Raw genomic sequence first — 21718 nt, forward strand, 5'->3', positions numbered from 1 at the left:
AGCTGGGCTTTCTGTGTTTAGAAACAAAGAAGAAAAAGGAACAGACTCAGCTCACTGTCGTCCAATGTGCATTTGCAGAGTTTGGGAAGCCAGCCACCAGCAGGAGGTATAAGTCAGTGTCTGAATCTGTACTCGCATCTTTTCTGCCTACTTGAGTCTAAGTCAGTATGTGTGTATGCTCAACAAGAGAAGGGCTGTACCAATCTACACCCCTCCATTTTAGCCAAACCCCAAAGCACTCTGACAATCATCCACCGTGGCCTTTCACCAAAATCAACATCACCTGTGACCCATGGCCTCTACTCGGCCACTTAAATGAGGGGCCTCCTGCAGGTTGGTGATGTTTGGGTGGGTTGGTAGGTGGGGGGCACATGCAGGGCTGTGTTTGTCATGCTAATCAGCTGGCCTAACCTCAATGACCCAGACATCTGCTGGCCTGCGTGTGTCAAGCCCCACATTCAATTTTTTCCCCAGATACAAAAAGCAGATAAGACCCTTGAGGCTGGTAAGAATGTGTGTGTGTGTGTGTGTGTGTGTGTGTGTGTGTGTGTGAGAGAGAGAGAGAGGGGGAGGGGGCTCTTATTGACGTTGAAAGGGAAAAATCCTTTTATTTCTATGCATGTACTAGAGCAATAATTACCAGAAAATAAAGCCAACGTGCATGTTTGTGCGTTTTTATGCTCGCCTCTGTGCACGCACTAATGTCCAGTACCCCCCCCCTCGCCAATCATCGGACACACATAGTTAAGCTTGTTGCTCTCTCTCATACACACACACAGACACACGTTACTGTGTGTCTGTGTGTGTGCAGCAGAGCAATGGAGCAGGGGCGGGGGGAGTTTGTTTAATGGGCGAGACAGGGGACCATGGGGATTAAGCTCTCCCCAGCTGGAGGCTTTAGAGGAAAGGCTGGGGGCTGTTCTGTTAATTCAAGTGGGCTTAATAATGCCTGTGCACCCTCTGCCCCTGACCCTCCCACCACTACATTAGATCTGGGAGGAAACACATGATAAAGGGAGACAGACAAGAGGAGGTGGAAGTGTGTATGCTGTGTGCAAGAGTCTGTGTGTGTGTGTGTGTGTGTGTGTGCGCGCGCGCAACCTGTGGCCATCTCTACAGTCGAGCACATGCTCAGGGGACTTGTGAGATTTTGCCTCCCATATTACTTGCGCTACTCTCTGGATTTGGCACCAGGCCTCTCGGTTGCTCCACTTTCACGCCACTGCCAGCTTTGTTGAAGCTGCATTAGGATTAATCAACACCCAAACAATATGGCAAATGCTGTCAACTGGGTCAGGCACTGTGCCACGATCAAATGAGGCTTTTCCCTCTTAAACCAATGAACTGTGCCCGTAACCTGCAACGGGGGATTAAAACGTGCCCACTGACATAAAATGACAAGTGAATCCCCGTTAAACCTCAGAAACCTTAGTCTTCTTTGTTTCTAAAGCCCTTTTCAGACATGGAATATGCAACGTTGCTGGCTGTATCAATATATTAAAGGATTCTGACACTCAGACATGAGGGTTTTTCTTGCATGGAGAAAATCTGGCGCCCTTCCAGCGCCAAATAAAGATCACTAGTGTCAACATGAAAAGAAGCGCAAACAAAAAATATCAATTCAACCGCTGAGCCAGCAGTGCATCAGCTTAAATACAACATCTCTGTCTTACAACAGGAGCAGTCAACTCTGCTCCGTCCACAGCCGCAATATTTTGCACAGGCACTGGATAAGCCAGCTAAGCCGCGTGGTTTTAACAAGACCTGGATTCTCTGCTCAGCGCTCAGCACAAGTTATTGTCCACAGCTGGGTTGTACCAAACTCTCCCACTGGTTCTAACAGTAGAGTCAGAGCCATGCTGCAGCTCTTTGGGCTGGATATCCTCCTCCATCACTGCCAGCTGAGGAGTGCACGTTCAACTTTCTCGAAAGTTCTATGGAAAAACAATTATTCCGATGCCATAAAGCACCAACTAATAACACAAACACAATGTGAAAGTTAATTGTGTATATTTACTTCTTTTTAACGCTGTAATAAATTATGTGAAAGTTACAGTACAATTTGAAATTTCCAACTTTCCACTATAAACCAAGGAACTTAGAAACCAAAGCGATGAGCACAGTGCCAGATGTTTAAAAACCTTAGAAATGTGTCAGTCCGCTGAGATTACTCCAATTCTTTTTTAACTACAAGTGTAAAATATTTGATTCCTTAGCTGATATATGAACATCAGATAACTCACTGAAGGACATTTTAGACCAGCATCTGCGGGGCTCTTTGACATATGAGTGGGTGGCAATTACATTACAGGGTTACCTTGGCAACTGGAGGTTAAAATGTCCACTAGCAACTAGGGCTGGGCTATATCATACCATTCACGGTAATACCGGTATAATGTTGGGCAACGACAAGAAAATGAAATATGGCGATAGAATATGGGTAAAACACGCATGTGTAGTGCCTTTGTTTTCATACACACATGGCGGAAAAAGCATGGCGGCGACGCAGAATAAGAAGGGCGAAAGTGGATCGTTGAATGAAACAGATGAACCAGAACTGGTTTGCAAAAATGCTGCAACTTCAGTGGGTTTGAACTGGTTTGGCTTTCGTCCGTCAGATACACAACAAAGCACTATTTTTGGTAGCGCATGCTAGTGGGCCATCGTTATTACCGTGTTTTTTGGAAAATACAGCACACTTAAAATCAATCCTTTGATTTTTCTGAAAATCGACAGAGCCCCTTATAATCCTGTGTGCCTTATGTATGAATTCTGGTTGTGTTTACTGACCTCAAAACGATTTTATGTGGTACACGGCGCTCGAAAATCTGTCAAATGTTTTAGTACGACTTTGCTAAGCTACGAAGCCGCACCGCTTGATGGATTGTCGGAGCATTACGGCTATCGTAGGCAGGAGCCTCGCGGAGTGATACGTACTGTGCTTCAACATAATATTACCGTATTGTGTGTGTATAACCTCTTTTTAAGTTTTGTGGATATTCTACATGGTTGTGCTGAGGATATGTCGGCCAGTTTCCACTGGAAATGCCTTTTGGTTAAACTGTCAGCGAGGAATTTGCATTTGCACTGTTAAATTGTTATATAACTAATGCATATTTTAAAAAAAACAAAAAAAACAGCTGCTTGTTTAAGTGAAAATACATAGTTTTTTTTTTTTTTGCACTAATAAAGTTGTGGAGTTGCAAAGTATTTTGTCTAGTGTCAGTTATATCGTCAGTTATATCGTTATCGCAAATTTTCAAATGTATATCGTGATAAATATTTTTGGTCATATTGCCCTGCTCTACTAGCAACCAATTTTCAACTTACCTTTTTTGGAAAAGCATGATATCTGGGAGTTTTTTCAATCCACATTTAAAACCCTTCCTAGTACAGATTCTGGTGACTATGTAATTCTTCTTCTGCTTGATAGAGTCGACTATGATATCCTAATAAGTTGTTTACAGCATCTTGTGGCACTTCTTTAGGTCTATTTTCCAACTATTTTCTATTTTCCAACTATTTTCCAACTATTTTCTGTCTCACTGATTCTGATCCCTGCAATGCGGAGTTCCACAGGGCTCAATTTAAGGGCTTCCACTGGGATCCGTTCAAAAAAATTGGAACCTCCTTTCACTGGTATGCTGATGATAGTCAACTCTATCTCCTGCTTTTGTAAGTATTTGGTGGCATCATCGCTTAGATGGCCAGTTAAATTGGTGCACTAGTGAAATCTAGCTTCTTTCATTTAAGGTAATTGGCAATGGTGAAACCTTTCCTCCATAGGCAGAATTTAGACAGTAATAAATGCATTTATTATAGTCTTGGCTCGATTACTGTTACACTAGCTCACCAGTCATCTGACTAGCAATGCCAATTTATACAGAAACAGTGATCTTATTTGTTTTTATTGTATTATAGTTGTTCTTACTTTTGTTGTTTTTGGACTTTTATCATTTTCAACGTAATTACTCACTTTTTCAACAGCATGTTCTATCTGCTGTGGCTGTTTTCAAAGTGCTTCATAGTATAGCAAACAAATGTAATAACCAAGCAGCATGCAATGAACTGGCCTACTCACTTAACAAAAATCATGTATGAATAGCTTAAACGGTAAAATGACCAATAAGCTCACAGCAAGGGATGCACTGACCAAAATTCACAAGAATCTCTATTTTTCCTAAAATATTACTGATAAACTAATGGGTGTTCACCCAAACTGTGCTTAAGGTCAAGGTCGAGTTCAGTGTTTACATATTCGCCAACTGATCGTGTCCCGAGTGGATCCCGGAGGAGACACAAGTCCTTATTGGGTTGCATCAGGAAGGGCATCCAGCGTAAAAACTCTGCCAAATCAAACATGCCGAGCTACCTACTGTGAAGACCCCTTGTGAATAACAGAGCAGCTGAAGATAGCCTCTTCTTTGTCATTGAGGTCACATTTTTTATTCTCACCTAAAACAACTTGTAATTCCAGCAGATATTTCAGAAGCGTTCCTGCAGCAGTTCTCCACTCTGTGCTGCTTTTAACCGAAGCAGTCAAGTTGCACAGAACACTTGAGGAGGGCAGGAAATCAAGCCACAGGAATAGCAAAGAGAATCTAATCAATTTTCAAATTAAAAGACCTTATACAGACTGAACACTGCTTCTGAAATGCTCCCAGTCTGATCTAAAGCCATGCCAAGTATGGAACAAAACTGCTTCCAAGACCCAGCTGCCCGTTGTATTCCCAGCGTCAGACAATATGATAGCGTTTGCTTCAGTGTATATGAAACCTATAAAAAAAATTAGAATCAGTATATTTAAATCTGTAGCCTCAACAAAGGTAGAGTGGACTGAAAATACAATGAAGCAAATAAATTGCACTTAAATGTTTGCTAAAATTGTAATGTTATCGGACTTAGCTGATATGGTCCATGGGTTCAGATATCCGTGGAAAGAAGCAACTATCCAAACAGCAAAAAGTACGGAGACGGGAAAATCTGTCACTTGTGTACAATTATGAAACAGCTAAAAGCCTACCGGCCTCTGCAAATATGCCTTTTAGATACACTTTGCATTGAGGAAATGTGCCTCAAGTGTCTCAGTAAAGTCAACAGCTTTAAAAAAATACCTAAATATTTTAATAACCATCCCAACCAATAAAAGCTTCCCCTGAAAATCTGACATGAGAAGATTGTTGAATGTGTATGTAACTAAATTTGTTTGCGAGACCCATCAGTTTGCTATATCGCGGTGCCACTTCTCTCATCCGCCAGGTCCTTATCGGTGACACTCATATCTATATGGGTGTCACATATACTTCCCATCCCTGAACCTTTATGACAACAGCAGCAACTGAAGAGAGGATCTGAACAGGGAATGTGTGTGTTTGTACAGTTTATTTATGTGAAAAATCACAGTGGAGGGCGGTGTGTATGTGAAAGGTTAGGCGTGACCGACTGTAGTCGGTTAAGACTGAACCAGCTGCAGCTCCGGTGAAAAGACGTTAAATTCCCAAACCCCACGTCTAATCCTGTGAGTTTGGTCTTAATACTCCAATAAAGCGTAAGAGCACTCAATTGGATTAGAAAAATAACCTCCTAGATAAGTAGACAGGCAGGAGTGGAGTGGCCCAGCTGCTCTCACCTTGGAAAAGGTGACTGAGGACTCACTCCATCAGGAGGTGACTGGTTTATAACTTCAACCAGAGACGAGAGAAGACCGAAGATGGCATCTCGTCCCAGTAATTACCCAATGTGAGGTGCAGGTTTTAATATTAATAATACAATAAAAACAACTGTCTGACATAAGTACCTTTACTGTACTCTCTGATAAAAGGTTTTCTTTAGGATCCACAGAGATCCACTGGAAGCAAACAAAATGCAGAGGTTGTTATTCACTCAAATGTTAGGAGTATCTGGGAGGATATACACAGTGTTGTGGTAACCAGCACTCTGGCAAAGACAAAGACAAAAGCTACAATAATAACTTTCTCTTCCAGAGATAGTCATGCACAATTAGGAGTGGGCGATATAGCCTCAAAATGACATCACAATTTTTCAATAAAATTTGCGTAAATGACAATGCAAAAAAAAAGAAGAAGTACCGAACAATGTTTTATTGATGCTTGCAGTAAGTGCAAGTAAACAACTAAGTAAACAAGGTGCTGGCAGCTGCGTTATTGCAGTAGCTCCACAGTGTTGTGGTTTACACAACACACCTTACACAAAAATGTACACCAGTGTTTATATGAATAACTATAATGACTAAATGTTCTTTTCTATCAGGAGACTCAAGTTGCAACACTGCTGGGACTATGCACAGGTGGTACTTGTTTTCTTTTAGACAGCCACTACAAAAATTAGGTAACCTAACAGACTCAATTGACTGTTACACAGAACAAACACTTAACATTAACTTTCAGTATTTTTTTTTAAATGCTACTAAATGTTATGACTTTACAGTTTTTCCTGTTTCTGTACCTGATATCTATCCACTTCTGTCCTCTAATCAAGGTAGACTCAAGTATTCATCTCTATCTGTAAACAAGTTCAACATGTTACTGTCTTCATGGTGAAAGTGACAAATAAAAACTCCCCAGTGTCTCTCACATACACACTTGCAATTTTTCACAGTAAGGAAATAACTAAATTGTAACCAGATGGCACAAAAGTACTTGTATGCAAACGTTGTCAAATTCTAAGCCCATTTGTTCTTACTAAGGAAATTTTCAGAGGTATGAACACAACCTAAAAGAGTTGGTTTTCTGAAGCTTGAAAACATGCAAAACTAGAGGACTGCCAGTAGCTTTTGGACTTAGCGTTCCTGACAGATCTGACCGGCCTGCTCGATGAATTTAATTTAGAACTGCGGGGTGAGGATAAAGATGAAATCACCATGATCAGTTCAGTGAACACATTTAAAGCAAGCAGTCAAGTACGCTGCCACCCTGTGACCCGAGGAAATCCTCATATGCAGGCAGAACTTTAATGTCAACCCATTCTTGCCGCTTGACAGTGCACGTTATGAAGAGGAAGTCCAAAACATCTTGTCAGAACAGGAGTAGCGCTACACTGCATTTGAATCCATCGAGCCTCTTGGCAGCTATCGGTTTTCTGTTTGATGCAAGTATTGGTGTAGATTACACTGGCTCTAAAGTTGCGTAACTGTTTAAACTGGATTGCTCTGCTACTAAGAACAAGGTGTTTTCTATGCATTAGGGTTCAATTTAGTACATCTGCAATAAATGCAGGGTTTGGGAATGGATTACGAGGGAAAGGGGGAGTGGTCTCCCAAGCTCATGAGAGCCACCTTGAACTGCAGTTTGTTAGTGAAGCAATAATTCAAATCTGCTTTCTCTCACATGAAATTCAGCAGTTTTAAATACACATAAAGAATAACGGATTTGTGTCCTGTCTAATGTTTGATTTGTAGTACTGTGTTTAATCTACAGGGTAGACCTCAGAGAGCTCCATACGCCATGCTGGACCTGCACTTTCCAAAATATGTAACTACACGTTGTAGCTACACAAACCTCAACAACTGTGAAAGGTCTGTTTGTAACTGAAGCATATTAATTAGCACAAAGACAAACAAAATGTAAGAGGCTGTAATTGTATCTGATTTGGTTATTATGCTAATAAAATGGTTGTAGACAAATAAATTTTTTTCCTCTTGCTTTCATACCTCTGATAAACTCTCTACTTTAGGAGATATTCATAAGGATAAACAGAGACTTATGTATTCTCGGATTTGCAGATGGCATTGAAAATAACATAATTTAGCTGAGGTTTCTTGGGACTCTGTGCTTATGAAGGGTTTCACCGATCTGACAAGCCAGACTGCAACCAGAGGTTCCCAAATCCTTCCATCCTACTTCTGAAGACTCACATCAGTGGCAGCAGCAGCACAGTGCAGCATAATCAGGCTGCCACACAGACTGCCAAAGGGCAAAGCATTCGTGTCAGAAGACATTCTGGTTTCGGCTTCAGCAAACAACCCTTACCCTTTCAACAGTAAGAGAACTAGCGGTGGCAACAAAATGTTGCCAGAGAAAAACAGAGGGCATGATTCATAACAGCAAAGCAAAAGTCTTTTTGCGGTTTGTTGTGTTTACCTGGATCTATCACTCTGTTACTTTCACCTTTGCAGAGGGCAAAAACTGGAGGCCATCAAAAGGTTTCTCATAACACAATGGAGAAGGTTTCCAATGTAATTTTAAGTCACATGTAAGCCCAGAAAGATTGAAAAAACATACTTATTTAATTTAATTTTCTAGCTAATAGAATCAGGGCTCTAAAGCCATGCAGTGACAGGTGACACAGTTCTGCCAGTCACTAAACATAAATGTTTGACCAAAGGGCTGAGAGTCTTCCTCACTGATGAATGCATGCCCTGGACTAGTATCTGTTACCATGGAAACTTGGAATTTAGGAGAACAGAGATGTGCATTTTCCACTCATAAAAATAAATAAATAAATAAAATAGGAAAAAAAAAATCACCCACCTGCATGTAACAGTGCACAGCTCAATTTGCCTAAATGCCTGCTTTTTGGCATTTTGGAGAATGAAACTAAACGGCACAAGGGAGTGAAAGCAGCGTGTGGTTATGAAACGTGACAGCATTCAACTGAGGTTTGATTTGGATGATTTTCAGTGCAATCATCTGGGAGAAAAAAAAAAGTTTAACAGCTTTTCAATGCAAATATTACAAATACTGCCATGTCGAGTCCACACGTCCTCTACAGAACTAAACGGTGCCAGTTAGAAACCAACACTGTGCTACTGCCCCACAAACACTGCTTCTTCTTACTAAAAAACAAAACAAAAACGCAACTCTGTTTAATTGCAGCCAAGAAACAAGTCACATGCGTAATCTCCTCTCTCCCCGACTCAACCTGCATGCGTAAACACGTAGCAGACAACAGTGCTGAAATGAAAAGCCACTTACTGAGTGCCTTGATTGTGGAAACATCATGTCAGTTCCTTGTTTGTTGCTCTCCTTCCCAAACACGATGTTTATATTTCCCCTTGCGTTGCTCTTTCTTTTGTCCAAAGCTAGCCCAGCCGTACACAGGAGCTGTCCAGCGTTAGCAGGATGACTAGCTAACAGTAGCTAGGGGACTCCCCCCACCCCACCACCTCTTTTAAACAAAATAAATAAATATAAAATTAAGCCGATTATAAGTGATGCACTTTGCGGCCGTTAGAGAGGCAAAAGAGTCTGTGTCCTATCTGGGTTGTCCCGACCCCGTATTTACTGCTTTAGCGTGAGCAGGAAAGCACCATCAGTGCTGGCTAAAGCTAGCTAATTCTTCAAAAGCTGTCAGTCAAAATGATTCATCGCCGTCGTAAGCTTTCCGCTTTAGCGCACGAGCGGCAGCGTCGCGAGCTCAGCGCAGGTAAATTAATAACGCCGTGCGTGCACTAAATGTTTGGATGCAGCCCGCGAGCGGAGCGGAAGGTGAACGCCGACCGTGTTTCGCCTCGTGCCGTTGGCCCCCTTACAGCTCGCGGCTCGCTCCCCGCAGCCGCCACAGGGATGAAAAAAGTGAAGAAGAAATCTCAGAAATAACAAAATGTCTGCGGGTTCGTTTCAAGTTCAATCCCGTTTGGTCCAACGGCAACAATTGAGTCGCGTGAGTGGAGGGAGCGAGAGAGAGAGGGGGGATAAAAAATAAATTAAAATCGCCGCTAACGCTGAAACTGCAACGCTGCCCGGCTTGGACTTTAACTCTGTGTTTATCCCCTCTTGAACGGAGGGAGTGCGGGAGGATCGGCAGCGGAGCCAGAAAGTCAGCCCCTTCCCGAAGCTGGTGGGTAGGCAAAGGCGACGCTGCTGGGCTGAACGCCCCACACAGAAACACCACGGATAGATGCGCGGAGAGCAGCTCTACACCCCGCGGATCTACAGCAGCAGGCCCAAGTCTGAGCAAGCAGCGCCTCATGCGGACAGGTCAGCACACACAGGCTCTCCCCACTCACCACTGGAGGTTTGTGTGCCATAGTTTATCGCCAAGAATAACGAGTAATTATTACATTAAAAAAATATAATATTAATACATTAAAAATATATATTTTAAAAATAGGTTTTAGTTGTTAGACAAACATCAGAATCGGTCCAAGAACCACTAATCCAGCCCATCAATGGCTTTGAAACATTTGAATGAGGGAATCAAATTTAGACTTACAGAACTGCCCTATGTCCACTCGCACTACACCAAAGTACACAGACAATAACGTAACTGAAATTTCTTTTCTTTTTTTTAACTACTACAGAAACTTTTTTAAAAGTAGGTCCACACTTACAATTCATACATCAAGCAGTCATACTTGACAGAGTTAGAAAAGCTGAGAATTTTAAGTGCTTAAATTGCACTTCTTTTTCTTAAATTAAGATATCTCAGGGATTAAATGTGTAGTTAAACTGCTTCGCACTGACAGAAACAGAAGTTTCACTGGTTCGGCCCACTTAATATCAAAGTAAACGATGTAAAATGGACATCCCTGTTGTAGAGAGCTGAACTGAAGAAATCTTTTATGTGAACTCTCTACTCTACTGGGAGCAAATGACTGTTATTTACCTTTAAATTCACAGTTATGGGCATAGAACTTAATAGAACCACAGTGAGTGTTTTATACTTTTAAGAGTGAAGTTATGAAAATTCCTTAACTCTACGGTAAGATGCAAAAGTTCTGAATCACCCCTCGTTGCTTCGTTTTGTTAGGAAAAATGGGACAATTCAATAAATGACTGCACCGAAGTGGAAACATGCATGGAAATACCGTATGTGAGGCAAAAACAGTCTGGATGCTTGAAATTCAGTCTGTAGTTTGACCACCTTTGTTCTTCAACAGTGTGAAGCCTCTTTGGCTTTCTTTGAATCACCTTTTAGGGCAAAACACTTATAGCTGTCAAACTGTCATCTTAAAATTCAAACAGTTTATTTGTTTTTGCGTCAGACTGGTGGCAACAAAGTGCTCAAAGATACACTTTAAAACTGATTATTTGCCAAGTTGTCTGTTATGTGTAGACAACTGTGTCTTCAGTTAGGGGCCTTTTGTATGCTTGAATGATTCATAGGTCAGTGTTAAGTGGCATAACAAAACAAAAAATAATATTCCTCTGAAAATGGTCAAGGACAAGACTGAAAAAGCATCTGATGCCTAAAGAAAAAATTTGAAAAACTCTTAGATCAGCTGTAGAAACTGTTCAAGACCACTTTAAAAATTACAATAAAGTCTGGCTCCTTAGAAACAAAATAAGCATCAAGCACCTCGTTCATGTACTTTCCTAATATCAAACCACGCCTGAGCCAGTGACAGCGTCTATACAGCATCTCACCTGGGCTAAAGACAACAAGAACTGTTCAGTTAGCACATTGTCTCTTGGAAAATAAAGGCGAGGCTCAGAATCAAAGTGTCTGAAGTCCAGTGAACGTTTTCCAGTCTGATGATTTGAGGTGTCATGCCATCTGCTTGTGTTGGCGCTTGCTGCATTTTACCAAGTCCAAAGTCAACACAGCGTATGACAATATTTTAGAGCACTTTACGGTGATGCTAAATTCCTTTTTTGCAGGACACAGCACCTGCCCGCAGTGCTAAAACCACCACCAAATGGTTTGCTGACCATCTTGTTACTGTACTTGATTGGCCAGCTCACACACCTGACTCAAACCCCACAGAGAGGAGGATAAGAAAAATCTAACTTTGGTTCAGCAACACCTCCGCAGCGGCACATGCTGATCATATCCACTGCATCAATTTGGGGTAACTCACGGTAAATGAGGCTGAACCACATACTGAATGTATATATTTATATGCATTTCACAAGTTGGGATTTCCATACTTCAAAACCCATTTTAGGACGTCTTAATCTCAGATTTAAAAGGTGCTAAAAGTAAAAAATAAATATGTGCGCTGCGTTATCAAAATAGTTTTGTGAAAAGTAGTGTGCGATTACCTTCAAGAGTCAAAATGATTTGTTACCCAGTCACTTGAGCACTTGTTTGTTAATATCCATTTTCACTAAACAGTATCCTACCTTAAGACTGCAGAGAGAGGTCGCTGCTTTCCAAAGGGCAGCAGTATTTATACAACAAATCATTTTCCAATCCATGTGGATAAAATGCATTCAGAAATTACACATGACCTTAAATGGTGGAATCTTCAAGTCACTATTTATATAAAAAAACAAAAAAAACAAAAAAAAAAAAACTTGAGAATAAAAGTACAGGGATGCAAGAAGAGAGTATAGGAACATATTTTATTCCAATTTAAAACATTTAAAGGAGAAGGCTATGTAAAAATCATCATGTATGAATGAGGTTCAGGCAACAGTGGTTGAAATGAAACATACAAATAGAGAAATATGGCTAAAATACTGTAAATCAATAACCATTAGGACCCTTTTCTCGAGGGCGTTGCATGAATAGAGTATCTCACCCCCCACTCCCTCCCCCAACCTGACAAAACGCATGCAGTTAAAATGACACTTATTTTTAAAAACAGCAGTTCATCATTAATCTTAAATATAGAATAAAACTGTCCTTTTTGTTAATTAATCACACACTTAGTGTTTGCTTTAAAAACTGGACCACGAAATCCACAGGTCCTCTGAATTTTTTCCACAACATTGGCACTTGTTAAGAGTCTGGCTTTACAAAGAAAAGGGGATTGGCACACTCATTGTACAGAATTTACATTTGGTATACTTTAAAACAAAACAAAACAAAAAAAAAAAAAAATACATTACTTTCAATTTGTACACCACTACACAAAATTTGAATTGTCTGAAAAGAAAAATCATGTCAAGTGGTCCTAAATACGGTGTGTCAACCTTACAAAAGGGGAGAAAAAAAAAAAGATGCAAAGAGCTTTTTAATATCACTATATCCATCCCTGAAACCAGAATGGACCTCAAGCATAAGCAACACCCATCAAAGTGTTCTCTCTCTCTCTCTCTCTCTCTCTCTCACACACACACACACACACACACACACACACCTCAGAGTACCAACGAGCGTGCTTGAATGGACAAGTTGCATGAACGCAGGCCCATTGCAGCGGTGTATTTTCAGTGCCTTTGACCCAGGGAAACAATAGACAGTCCAATCAAATAAAGGAGATAAGAGAGAGCGCAGAATGGCAGATGTAAACACGCAGCATATTCAACCACCAAAAACACAATGGCCATTTCAGTACCTTCATTTGGCAAGTTTTTCAATAAATACAATTTAAAAAGGAAAAAAAAAGAAAGAAAGAAATGAGGCTCAACATGCAAGCTTCATTTGCAAACTAAAACCACAAGTAAGACTCAATTAAATGCTGCAATAACTTTCACTGCACAGGCCTGGGTCAAGTTAAACAGGTTTTTGAAGCCTTTGCTTAACACAGAATTTGCTTGGCACACCATTTTGTACTGGATTGTCATGTGAGTCTTTGTTAAAATGCATTGTGTGTAGAATGAAGCAAAGTAGATATAAAAGAAAAGGATTATTAAAAATAACCGAACCGGCTTTTCTGACGGCTCTGGTCATTGGTAGTGTAACCATGGGACTCTGTGTTAGCGTAAAAATCCACGTCGTCAGCGAGTGGAAACCGACGCCACCGTGCTGACACCAGAGGCTGAACGCAACCTTTGTTTTGTGTTTTTACCGTCTGCAGGACAGTATTTTCTCAAGGTTGCAAGCCACGGCTCAAGGGAACAGCGTTTCCTGAACGTGCCTTTCTGTGGCATCCAAAAGGCCAGCTTCAGTCAGTCAGCATCACATGGGCAAGTGGGTCAAAAATAAAGGCTTTGAAATGTTTCGTGAAGCACCAAAGATTAACCATTTACCATCTAAAACAAAGTAAAGATTACAGTCCAGCAGGGTAAGTTTAATCTGACCCTGCCGCCTCGTTCAATGTGCACTTAAGGTCAAAATATCCCAGCATTCTCTCTCCCCCTCCCGTCCCCATGCAGCCAGTGTCAAAGTCAAGCATGAAAACACTACCAATGAAGAGGCAAATATGTAAAAGCACAGAGGAAAACTTTGCATCGCTGATTTCAGCACATAATTCATAATGGGATCACCTGGGTGATAAGGTCGAATAGAAAAGACACTAAAAACATCCTATTGCAACTTAAGAAACCCAACTTCCTTTAGTTATTCTCTTGAAGGTAAAAAAAACAAAAACAAAAACAAAAAAAAAACAGGGGGAGGGCGGGGGGTACCTAAACGGCCACCAGCCGTCTATCAGGCTTCTGTGGACTGCTGCTCTCAAAAGGATGTCAACACGCTCCCGATTCAGGCACCCTCCCGAGGCTAATTAATTGCGCCTTTTGCTCTACACCATTCAGATTCCTTTCATTTCTACCAAAGCTGCTAAGAGTAGCCCTTGTGATGAGAAAGTCATGAAAAATTACCTGAATTACATAGTGAAGACAAAAACAAAAAAGCCACATATCAACTCTCGGCTTAATGGAATATTTAAACTACTATTGGGCAAGACGCACAATATGGGATTGGTACCAAGAGCAAACGCATATCCTTAAAGATTACAAAAAGTACAAGCATCTCTGAACAGTAAATATTTAACCACCAAGTAATTTTTTGTCTGTTTTTCATTTTCCTATTTGCATAAAGCACAAACCTGACACAGAAACCTTTTTTTTTTCCTTTTTCCTATGTCAAGCACTTCAAAAACAGAACTGCAACAACTAAATATATGAAGTATCATTAGAAACAGAACACTTGACCATAAAATAGTTTGATATTTTACAGCAGTATAAAATCTACTCCCAACTTTGATGTTGAAAAAACAAAACTTGAGCTGAAACTAGGGACAACGTCTCATTTACTATATCAATAACAAATAGATCCAATTGATAAATTAGACATACAAAAAAAAAAAAAGAAAAATTTATGATTGTGACAGTTTAATCAAATGTTGGCTGATTAATATGGTAAAAATGAAGGCGATTACAGGAGAGGAAAAAGCCATTTGCATGATCATAACCAAAGTTGTGACTGAAGCAAACTGGCAGCGCAAAAGCTTTATTTCATCCAAAACATGACTGCTGCACCAGTTTAATCTGATGCCATCATTCACACATTGTGCACAAGAAAGTTATCCTCACACAAATAAAAATCACAGTACTGTTACACGTGTGATTGAGACAACATAAAGAAATGCCACACAAAGTGAGGTGTTACGCTGTTAAACATCTGGAACGATCCAACTCGGGAGAAAACCTTCACTTAGTTTTTGGCAAAAACCAGCTCCCAAATATGTTTCTTAGTATCTGAACTAGTTAAGGGATTAAAACGATACTGGCAATGTTACTGTATTTACAGAAAAATGTAGGTGGTTTTAATTTAGCAAAGTGATAGAGAATTACAGGGGAGCTGGTGTACAGTACGTAAAATACTGGTAGTGTTGTCTCAGTATAAAATCAGGGGCACTGAATAATAAACAGAACCTGACCACTCCTGAAAGGGTTCCTTTGAGTAGTCGCCGTCGATCGGTTTAATTAGCGAACAACAGAAGAATTAATGACGTTAATATAGATGAAAATATTGAAAGTCAAAAGAGAACATGTAGTCATCTCTGTGTAGCCCTCACTCTGTGTGAGCAGCATGAAAACTTTATTTACATTCAACAGAGCTTCTATGCTCTCATTTAGGGCACGTAACCCCCCAGAAAGAGTTAAAAGAACACATCATGGACAATTCAAGACCCAGGAGAACCAAGTACCTCTCTGCACCCCAGCACTGTCTGATTAATTCGTTACCCTCTGCAGATGAGCAGAGTCCAGTGTGTGCCACCTGGCCTCAAGCCCTCAGGCTGTAGTGTATAGCATGCATGGGTTAAATAACTATGGGAGAGAGCCCTTTGTCCGTAAAAGCTTAGTCTACCGGGAGATGGTCCTCTACCCACACGAGCGCAAGTGAGACTGTAGTGTAGAGAAAGAAAAACGTGAGCCACGGCAAGAGCCGAACGAGGAGCGCCGGAGTAGAGAACAACCTCCCAAGAGGTGACAAATGGAGGGAGTGTTATATCTGAATGTGTTTCATGTGTGATTGTGCAAGACAAGCAGTTAATAAAACCAAAAAAAAACAGAGTCCTTAAAACTGGGCAAAACAGCAACCAAGGGTCTGAGTGAAGAGAGGGCAGAATATGGATAGTGTTGGTCTGGTAAAAGCACAAAGCAATGCTCATCTCTTTACGAGTGCATTTCATGCAGATGTGGACACTGCATTGAGTGTGGGGGCTGTGGGTGTCTTGCTTGCACTCTAACCATCTGTCTTTCCAATTTTCCTTCACACCAGGTTGTATTCTTTGAGGTTGAGCTGCAGGATGGTGTCTTTGACGGCCGCAAAGACGAAACGGATGTTCTCCGTGTCGGTGGCGCACGTGAAATGGGAGTAGATTATCTTGTCACTATCTGGGTTCAAGTCCACAAACATCTTCAAGATGAACTCCCGACCTGCCTGCGCGTCCCGCTGAGGACCTGGAAGGAGGACAGAGTGGTGTAGTTAAATGTATTCGCTATGAATGAGCGAGGAGGAAAGGATTCACTAAAACAAAAATAAAAGACACTTGGGTGACAGGTTGCTCAATAAGAGAGCGATGTGACATTTTACAGGAATATATTAGTTTGTATTGTAGTACAGCATCATGGCCATAAGGTGTCAGTCTACAATAAAACAAACAAAAAAAAACAACTGCAAAAGCAAGGTTCCTATATAAAGTAAAAAAAAACCTCAAGCGTGCACATCACATCCTTCACTCTTTGAAACACTCTTGTTTACAAGTCAACTCCTTACCATCAAACTCTGGGAAGTAATCAACCAGGTGAGAATACATGATCTTCTCTTCCAGCAGGTCCTTCTTGTTAAGGAACAGGATCACAGAGGAGTTCTGGAACCAGGGATATGTGATGATGGTCCTGAACAGAGCTTTACTCTCCTCCATGCGGTTCTAACAACGAAACAAGGACGTTAAAGAGAGCGATGTGTTCAGAACGCTTCACTTTCAGCTTCACTCGACACTGAAAGCAACCAAACTGTAAAGCAGACCATTTATCCAAAACCTGCAATTATATGGCATTTCTGTTTCTTTCTAATACAGGTCAGTAACGATGACAGTGTAACTTGCAAGTGCTTTTGGCAACAGTGGCTTTGTAATCTGAGATTTTTAGTAGATGCACTTATTATTTCAATTGAAAAACAGGTCTCATCTTTAGAGCTAGAGACAGAATATTTACGGTGACCTCTGACCTTCACCAATATTTGAACTTGCTTTGAGTTTAGCAGATGTACTCATGGTATCAACTTGAAAATCCTACATCAATTTGTTTGAGTTCTTGTGCTCAAAATTCAGCGTCCGTGCTGTCCAGCCAACCAGGTGACAACAATACCCTACATCAGTCTTTCATGCCTAAGGAGTAAAAATGCTGCAATGAAATTTTGGTAAAATGCACTAGCCTGACGCATCAACTCAAAAACGGTACTCAGCAGTTTGTATGGCCCTCACATTCTTGTATGCATGCCTGACAACATCGTGGCGACTTGACAGAGTCAGACGGATCGAAACACAATGTCCCAGAGGAGTTCTGTGGGATTCAAAGCAGGCGAGTGTGGGGGCAGGCCAGCGGTATCAAATCCTTCATCTTCCAGGAACTGCCTGCTTAGTCTCTCCACACAGGGCCAGCTACTGTCGTGCACCAGGAGGAACCCAGGAGCCACTTCACCAGCATAGGATCTGACAGTAGGTCCAAAGATTTCATGCTGATACCTAATGGCAGTCGGGGTGCAGATGACTAGACTGCAGAGGTGTGTACACCCCTCTATGGATGTGCCTCCCCAGATCATCTCCCACCACTAAACCAGCCATGCTGATCAATGTTACAGGCAGCATAACGTTCTCCACACTTTCTCAAGATCCTTTCAAATTGGTAATACTGGTGGAAGCACACACACGAAAAATTAGACATCGTCTGGCTCTCTCAGATTAAAAACAAACAAACAAAAAAACAAACAAAAAAACAACAACAAAACTTTAAATTTAAAAATCCTTGCCAGCGTTACTCATGCGGGGTCATTCATTACATCATGGCGAGACGAGACAATCCTGGACAGACTTGATGAAATCAAAGGCAAAGAAAACTCCCGTCAGGCTTGAACTGGTCCACAAGGGTCAAAGTCTCAGTCTTGAGCTTGTCATCACAGCAGGATAATCTCTGCACACTGAAGTCTGCCAAGCTTTGTCTTAGCTGGTAACCTTTCATTAAACGAGTTTAACAATAGCATCATGATTGTCTGGTGTTTGCTATTACCTCTTAGAGTCTGAACATTAAAGGGGGGAAAAATGACTGTAAAAATTAAACCAGATCCGTCTGTCCAGCGAGGTGCCTGAGCTGGCACCATACGCGTGTGCAGTTAAACTGGTAACAGAGCAGCCAGACGACTGGACCCTGCGATACTTGACTTGCAGCAGCTGCTGTACTGATGTACAGCGTCACAGCTGGCAGCTGGGTTTGGTTTATCATATGACCAGGTCAGAGAAAGGGTTTGTTGTCAGAGAGGAGCAGAGGGCACACAGAGGCTGATCACATTAGCTTTATTAGCGATAATTCTATCTGAACAGTCAGAAGCCAAAGCTGACGACACGGGCAAAATATCCCTGAAATAAACAGAAGACCTGCGTCCAGTTTGTTGTGAGAGATTTGATAAATTGTGTCTCATTCATGCGGACATACGACGTTAGTCTGATGACCTGCTTAGTGCTCTCTCGAAAGCTTCTTTGATTGCTCCCATGTTCATATGGTGTCACCACAGAAGATGTTTGATTTGATAGTTTTTCTTCTTTTAAACAAAAGATGCCCTTCCTGAAGCTTTGCACATTAGGTAAATGTATTAACCACAACACGATGGAGCCACTACCTACTAAACTTTCTCCAATTCAAAAGGAGTCATTGAATAATTGTTCATTTGCATTGTTACTGCTCAACTATTGCTGTTAAAACAAGCTAACTGGCGCTGCATAGTACAGCTGCAGAGGTGTTTTACTGGAAAGCAGTTGATGAGTGCAGCAGGAGTAAACAAAAAAGTTAAACCTACAGCTGTGAGCTGCAAAAATCTAAATAAATGCACTTGCACTCCATCGTGGACATGCACAGCTGGAGACCCGATGGCTAAAAAGTCATTCTTGTTATACTTAAGGTGCCAGTATACCCTCAGTATTTGTCACTTCATGCACAGTCACAACATCACACAGTCAGGTCTATTTATGCCTGCTATTAAGCCACAGGTGGCTCCAATGTTCTCCTGAACAACAGGTTTCACTACTCGGACAATAACCGCCACATGATATTGGAAGAAGTCAAAACTGGAACCTCACAAAGTCTCATTTTTGTAACATCTCCCTCTGTCTACTCTGTGACTTTGAGCTTGTCTACCAATATCATTAGAATGGCGGATGGTGGCTTCAACCCAGCTGCGGCAGCGGCCGCAGCGTAACGCCGCAGGTTAGAAAGAGAAATTGCAATTTTCAGCATGCGCAACTCCGTGTTTTCGACGGGGGTAAGCATAAAAGCAGCCTTATGTATGCGCTTGAGGCACACTGCCTAGGGAGCATGTTTATTTAATTAAATAATAACTAATAATTTCTCTGGACGAGTGTGTGCGGGGACAAAAATGGACAGGCACGTGATGTCCACATGAACTCTCGCACTAACTTCTGATGATGAAATTCGCATCACTGGCACCTCAGTGGACTTTAAAGTAAGACTATACGCTCTGCTTACTATTCAAGCACCCTAATAATTTAAGTACACAAACCCGAGCTTGCTCACAATTGCAAAATTCTGGAAATATGTTGATATCAAAACGAACTTTAAAGTTTATTAAGAGCACAGCATCAAACTGTTGTGTGAAATTACAAGTCTCTGTCTCACCTCATTGTCCGACTCCACCAGGACCTGGTCATATTCGCTGAGAGCAACCAAAAACATGATGGAGGTGACGTTCTCAAAGCAGTGGATCCACTTCCTCCTCTCTGACCTCTGACCCCCAACATCCACCATCCTGATTGGAACATGATGGGATGAAGGGCAGAGGGGAAAGAAAAACTTTAATTAGCTGCGAGTCTTTACTGGGTAAAGTTTTCTAACTCACTAAATATTATACTCAGCATCCACTTTAACATTCGTTAAATCTTTGAGCTACTTTAATCAAATAAGACCTGAACCACAGAACGCCAGGGGTACGCATGCCCTGAAAACGTGTTCAGCACATGCGTTACAAATAAATTAAATATTAATATTCAATCCTGAAGTGATTCAGCCAGGAACAAGACACGGATCTGAAGCACGTCAGGACAGAAATACATTTCAGAAAATGGATCTGTGCAAAGAGGATTCTTAATTTGTCATTTTCAGTGGCCAGTCAATAGATTTCAAGGACGCTGTGGTCAGGTGGTTACAACGGAAGCCTATTTCAAAATAAAAATTGTAGTAATGCATTTCAAGCCAAGCAACCCAATATAAAAAGAAATGAATTTGCACTGTCTAATGACAGGGGAAATGTTCCAAGGTGAACCAAAAGAAGCATAGGGAAGTTTATGCACACATACAAACAACACCATCTTCCTCTGAAAAGCGCAATGCAATAGAATCCATGCAGTATAACTAAAGTTGTGCTGCCAATAAGGTGCTAAATGTGAAGGCATATAAGAGGAGCACAGAGAGTGGGGAGGAACAAGAATGCAGAATTAGGAAATAATTATTTTAAATAATCAGGAAGGGGAAAAAGTAAGAAGATGGAGGAAATTTCTTTAAGGCTCATCGTGTTGGCTTTAAATCTAAGGTCAGGAGATCTGGATCATGGATTAAAAAGCACTTCTGTTTGGCTCTGGGCTCGTCCAAAAAATAAATAAATAAAAAAATAATAATCAAGAAAATGAAAATGTAGAAACACCGAAGAACCTTTGGTGCTCGATACAGTGCCGGTCAAAAGTTTGGACACACCCACCCATTCTTGTGTGTCCAAACTTTTGACCGGCACTGTAAGAATGAAAGTGGGCCAGAAAGTTAAGTCTCAGCTCCATTTAAATAACATATGACACAGTGAAAGTTTGATGAGACAAAGGTGAACTGAGCAAGTCTGCCAGAAGAAATGACGGCATTGATAAATGGGGCCCTCCAAAAGCAAGCCTAAAATAAAACTCCTTTATATTAAATGACCTCCTTTGTTTTCCTCTAGCAAGGATGAGTGACCTACTTAGTTCCATAAGCTCTCCTATGCTGGATATTACTTCAAAAGCCAATTATGATGAAAAAAAAGAAAAGAAACGGGCCTCATGGAGAGGTCCATCATGAAAGCACTCCTTGTTGCAGCAGCACCCCTGTCAGCTGCAAGTATCCTTGGAGTCCTACGTGCGATTATTGCTTACAGATGCACATGTGAGCACTATGGATGAGTAGTTAGTCCTCCCAAACAGCAAGTCAGCTTAGAGTCCACCTGGTGACATAACTGTTGCATTGTTGTGTAACGTTGAGGGGCACGCTGCGTCTTCAGTGAGCCTCCTATTCACCCACTGATGAGAGAATTCATCACTTGGACAAAAGCAGACCTCCACACACAGGTGTGAAGAATATAATCACATTTACAACAAACTGAGCTGAGGAACTTGTCTTGCATCAAGTGCGCTGCATGCTCCACTGCAGAAATCACCAAATTAGCAATTTGT

At 41.3% G+C, this 21718-nt stretch overlaps 2 protein-coding genes and 1 long non-coding RNA gene across 7 annotated transcripts in view; 1 reads left to right on the top strand and 2 right to left on the bottom strand.

Annotated features, from left to right (window-relative positions):
• tle5 (TLE family member 5, transcriptional modulator) overlaps window positions 1-9068 on the bottom strand; it is a 55121-nt gene extending 46053 nt beyond the window's left edge. For both annotated transcript variants that reach the window (XM_026157999.2, XM_026157998.2), the window contains exon 1: window positions 8934-9068. In XM_026157999.2, coding sequence (XP_026013784.1) covers window positions 8934-8960 — 27 coding nt within the window. In that variant the 5' untranslated portion in view covers window positions 8961-9068. The remainder of the gene's footprint in view (window positions 1-8933) is intronic.
• A 731-nt stretch (window positions 9069-9799) lies between these two features.
• LOC145424563 (uncharacterized) lies at window positions 9800-17345 on the top strand. Its single transcript, XR_013905641.1, has 2 exons — window positions 9800-9938; window positions 16297-17345. It is a non-coding gene; the product is annotated as an uncharacterized LOC145424563 (long non-coding RNA).
• LOC113015699 (guanine nucleotide-binding protein G(q) subunit alpha-like) overlaps window positions 12230-21718 on the bottom strand; it is a 33411-nt gene continuing 23922 nt past the window's right edge. For all 4 annotated transcript variants that reach the window (XM_080297985.1, XM_080297984.1, XM_026157838.2 and 1 more), the window contains 3 exons: window positions 19926-20055; window positions 16795-16948; window positions 12230-16478 (listed from right to left, as the gene is read on the bottom strand). In XM_080297985.1, the coding sequence (XP_080154111.1) occupies window positions 16288-16478; window positions 16795-16948; window positions 19926-20055 (475 nt within the window). In that variant the 3' untranslated portion in view covers window positions 12230-16287. The remainder of the gene's footprint in view (window positions 16479-16794; window positions 16949-19925; window positions 20056-21718) is intronic.

The sequence above is a fragment of the Astatotilapia calliptera genome, chromosome 23 (genome assembly GCF_964374335.1).
Source record: "Astatotilapia calliptera chromosome 23, fAstCal68.1, whole genome shotgun sequence".
Taxonomy (NCBI): Eukaryota; Metazoa; Chordata; class Actinopteri; order Cichliformes; family Cichlidae; genus Astatotilapia; species Astatotilapia calliptera.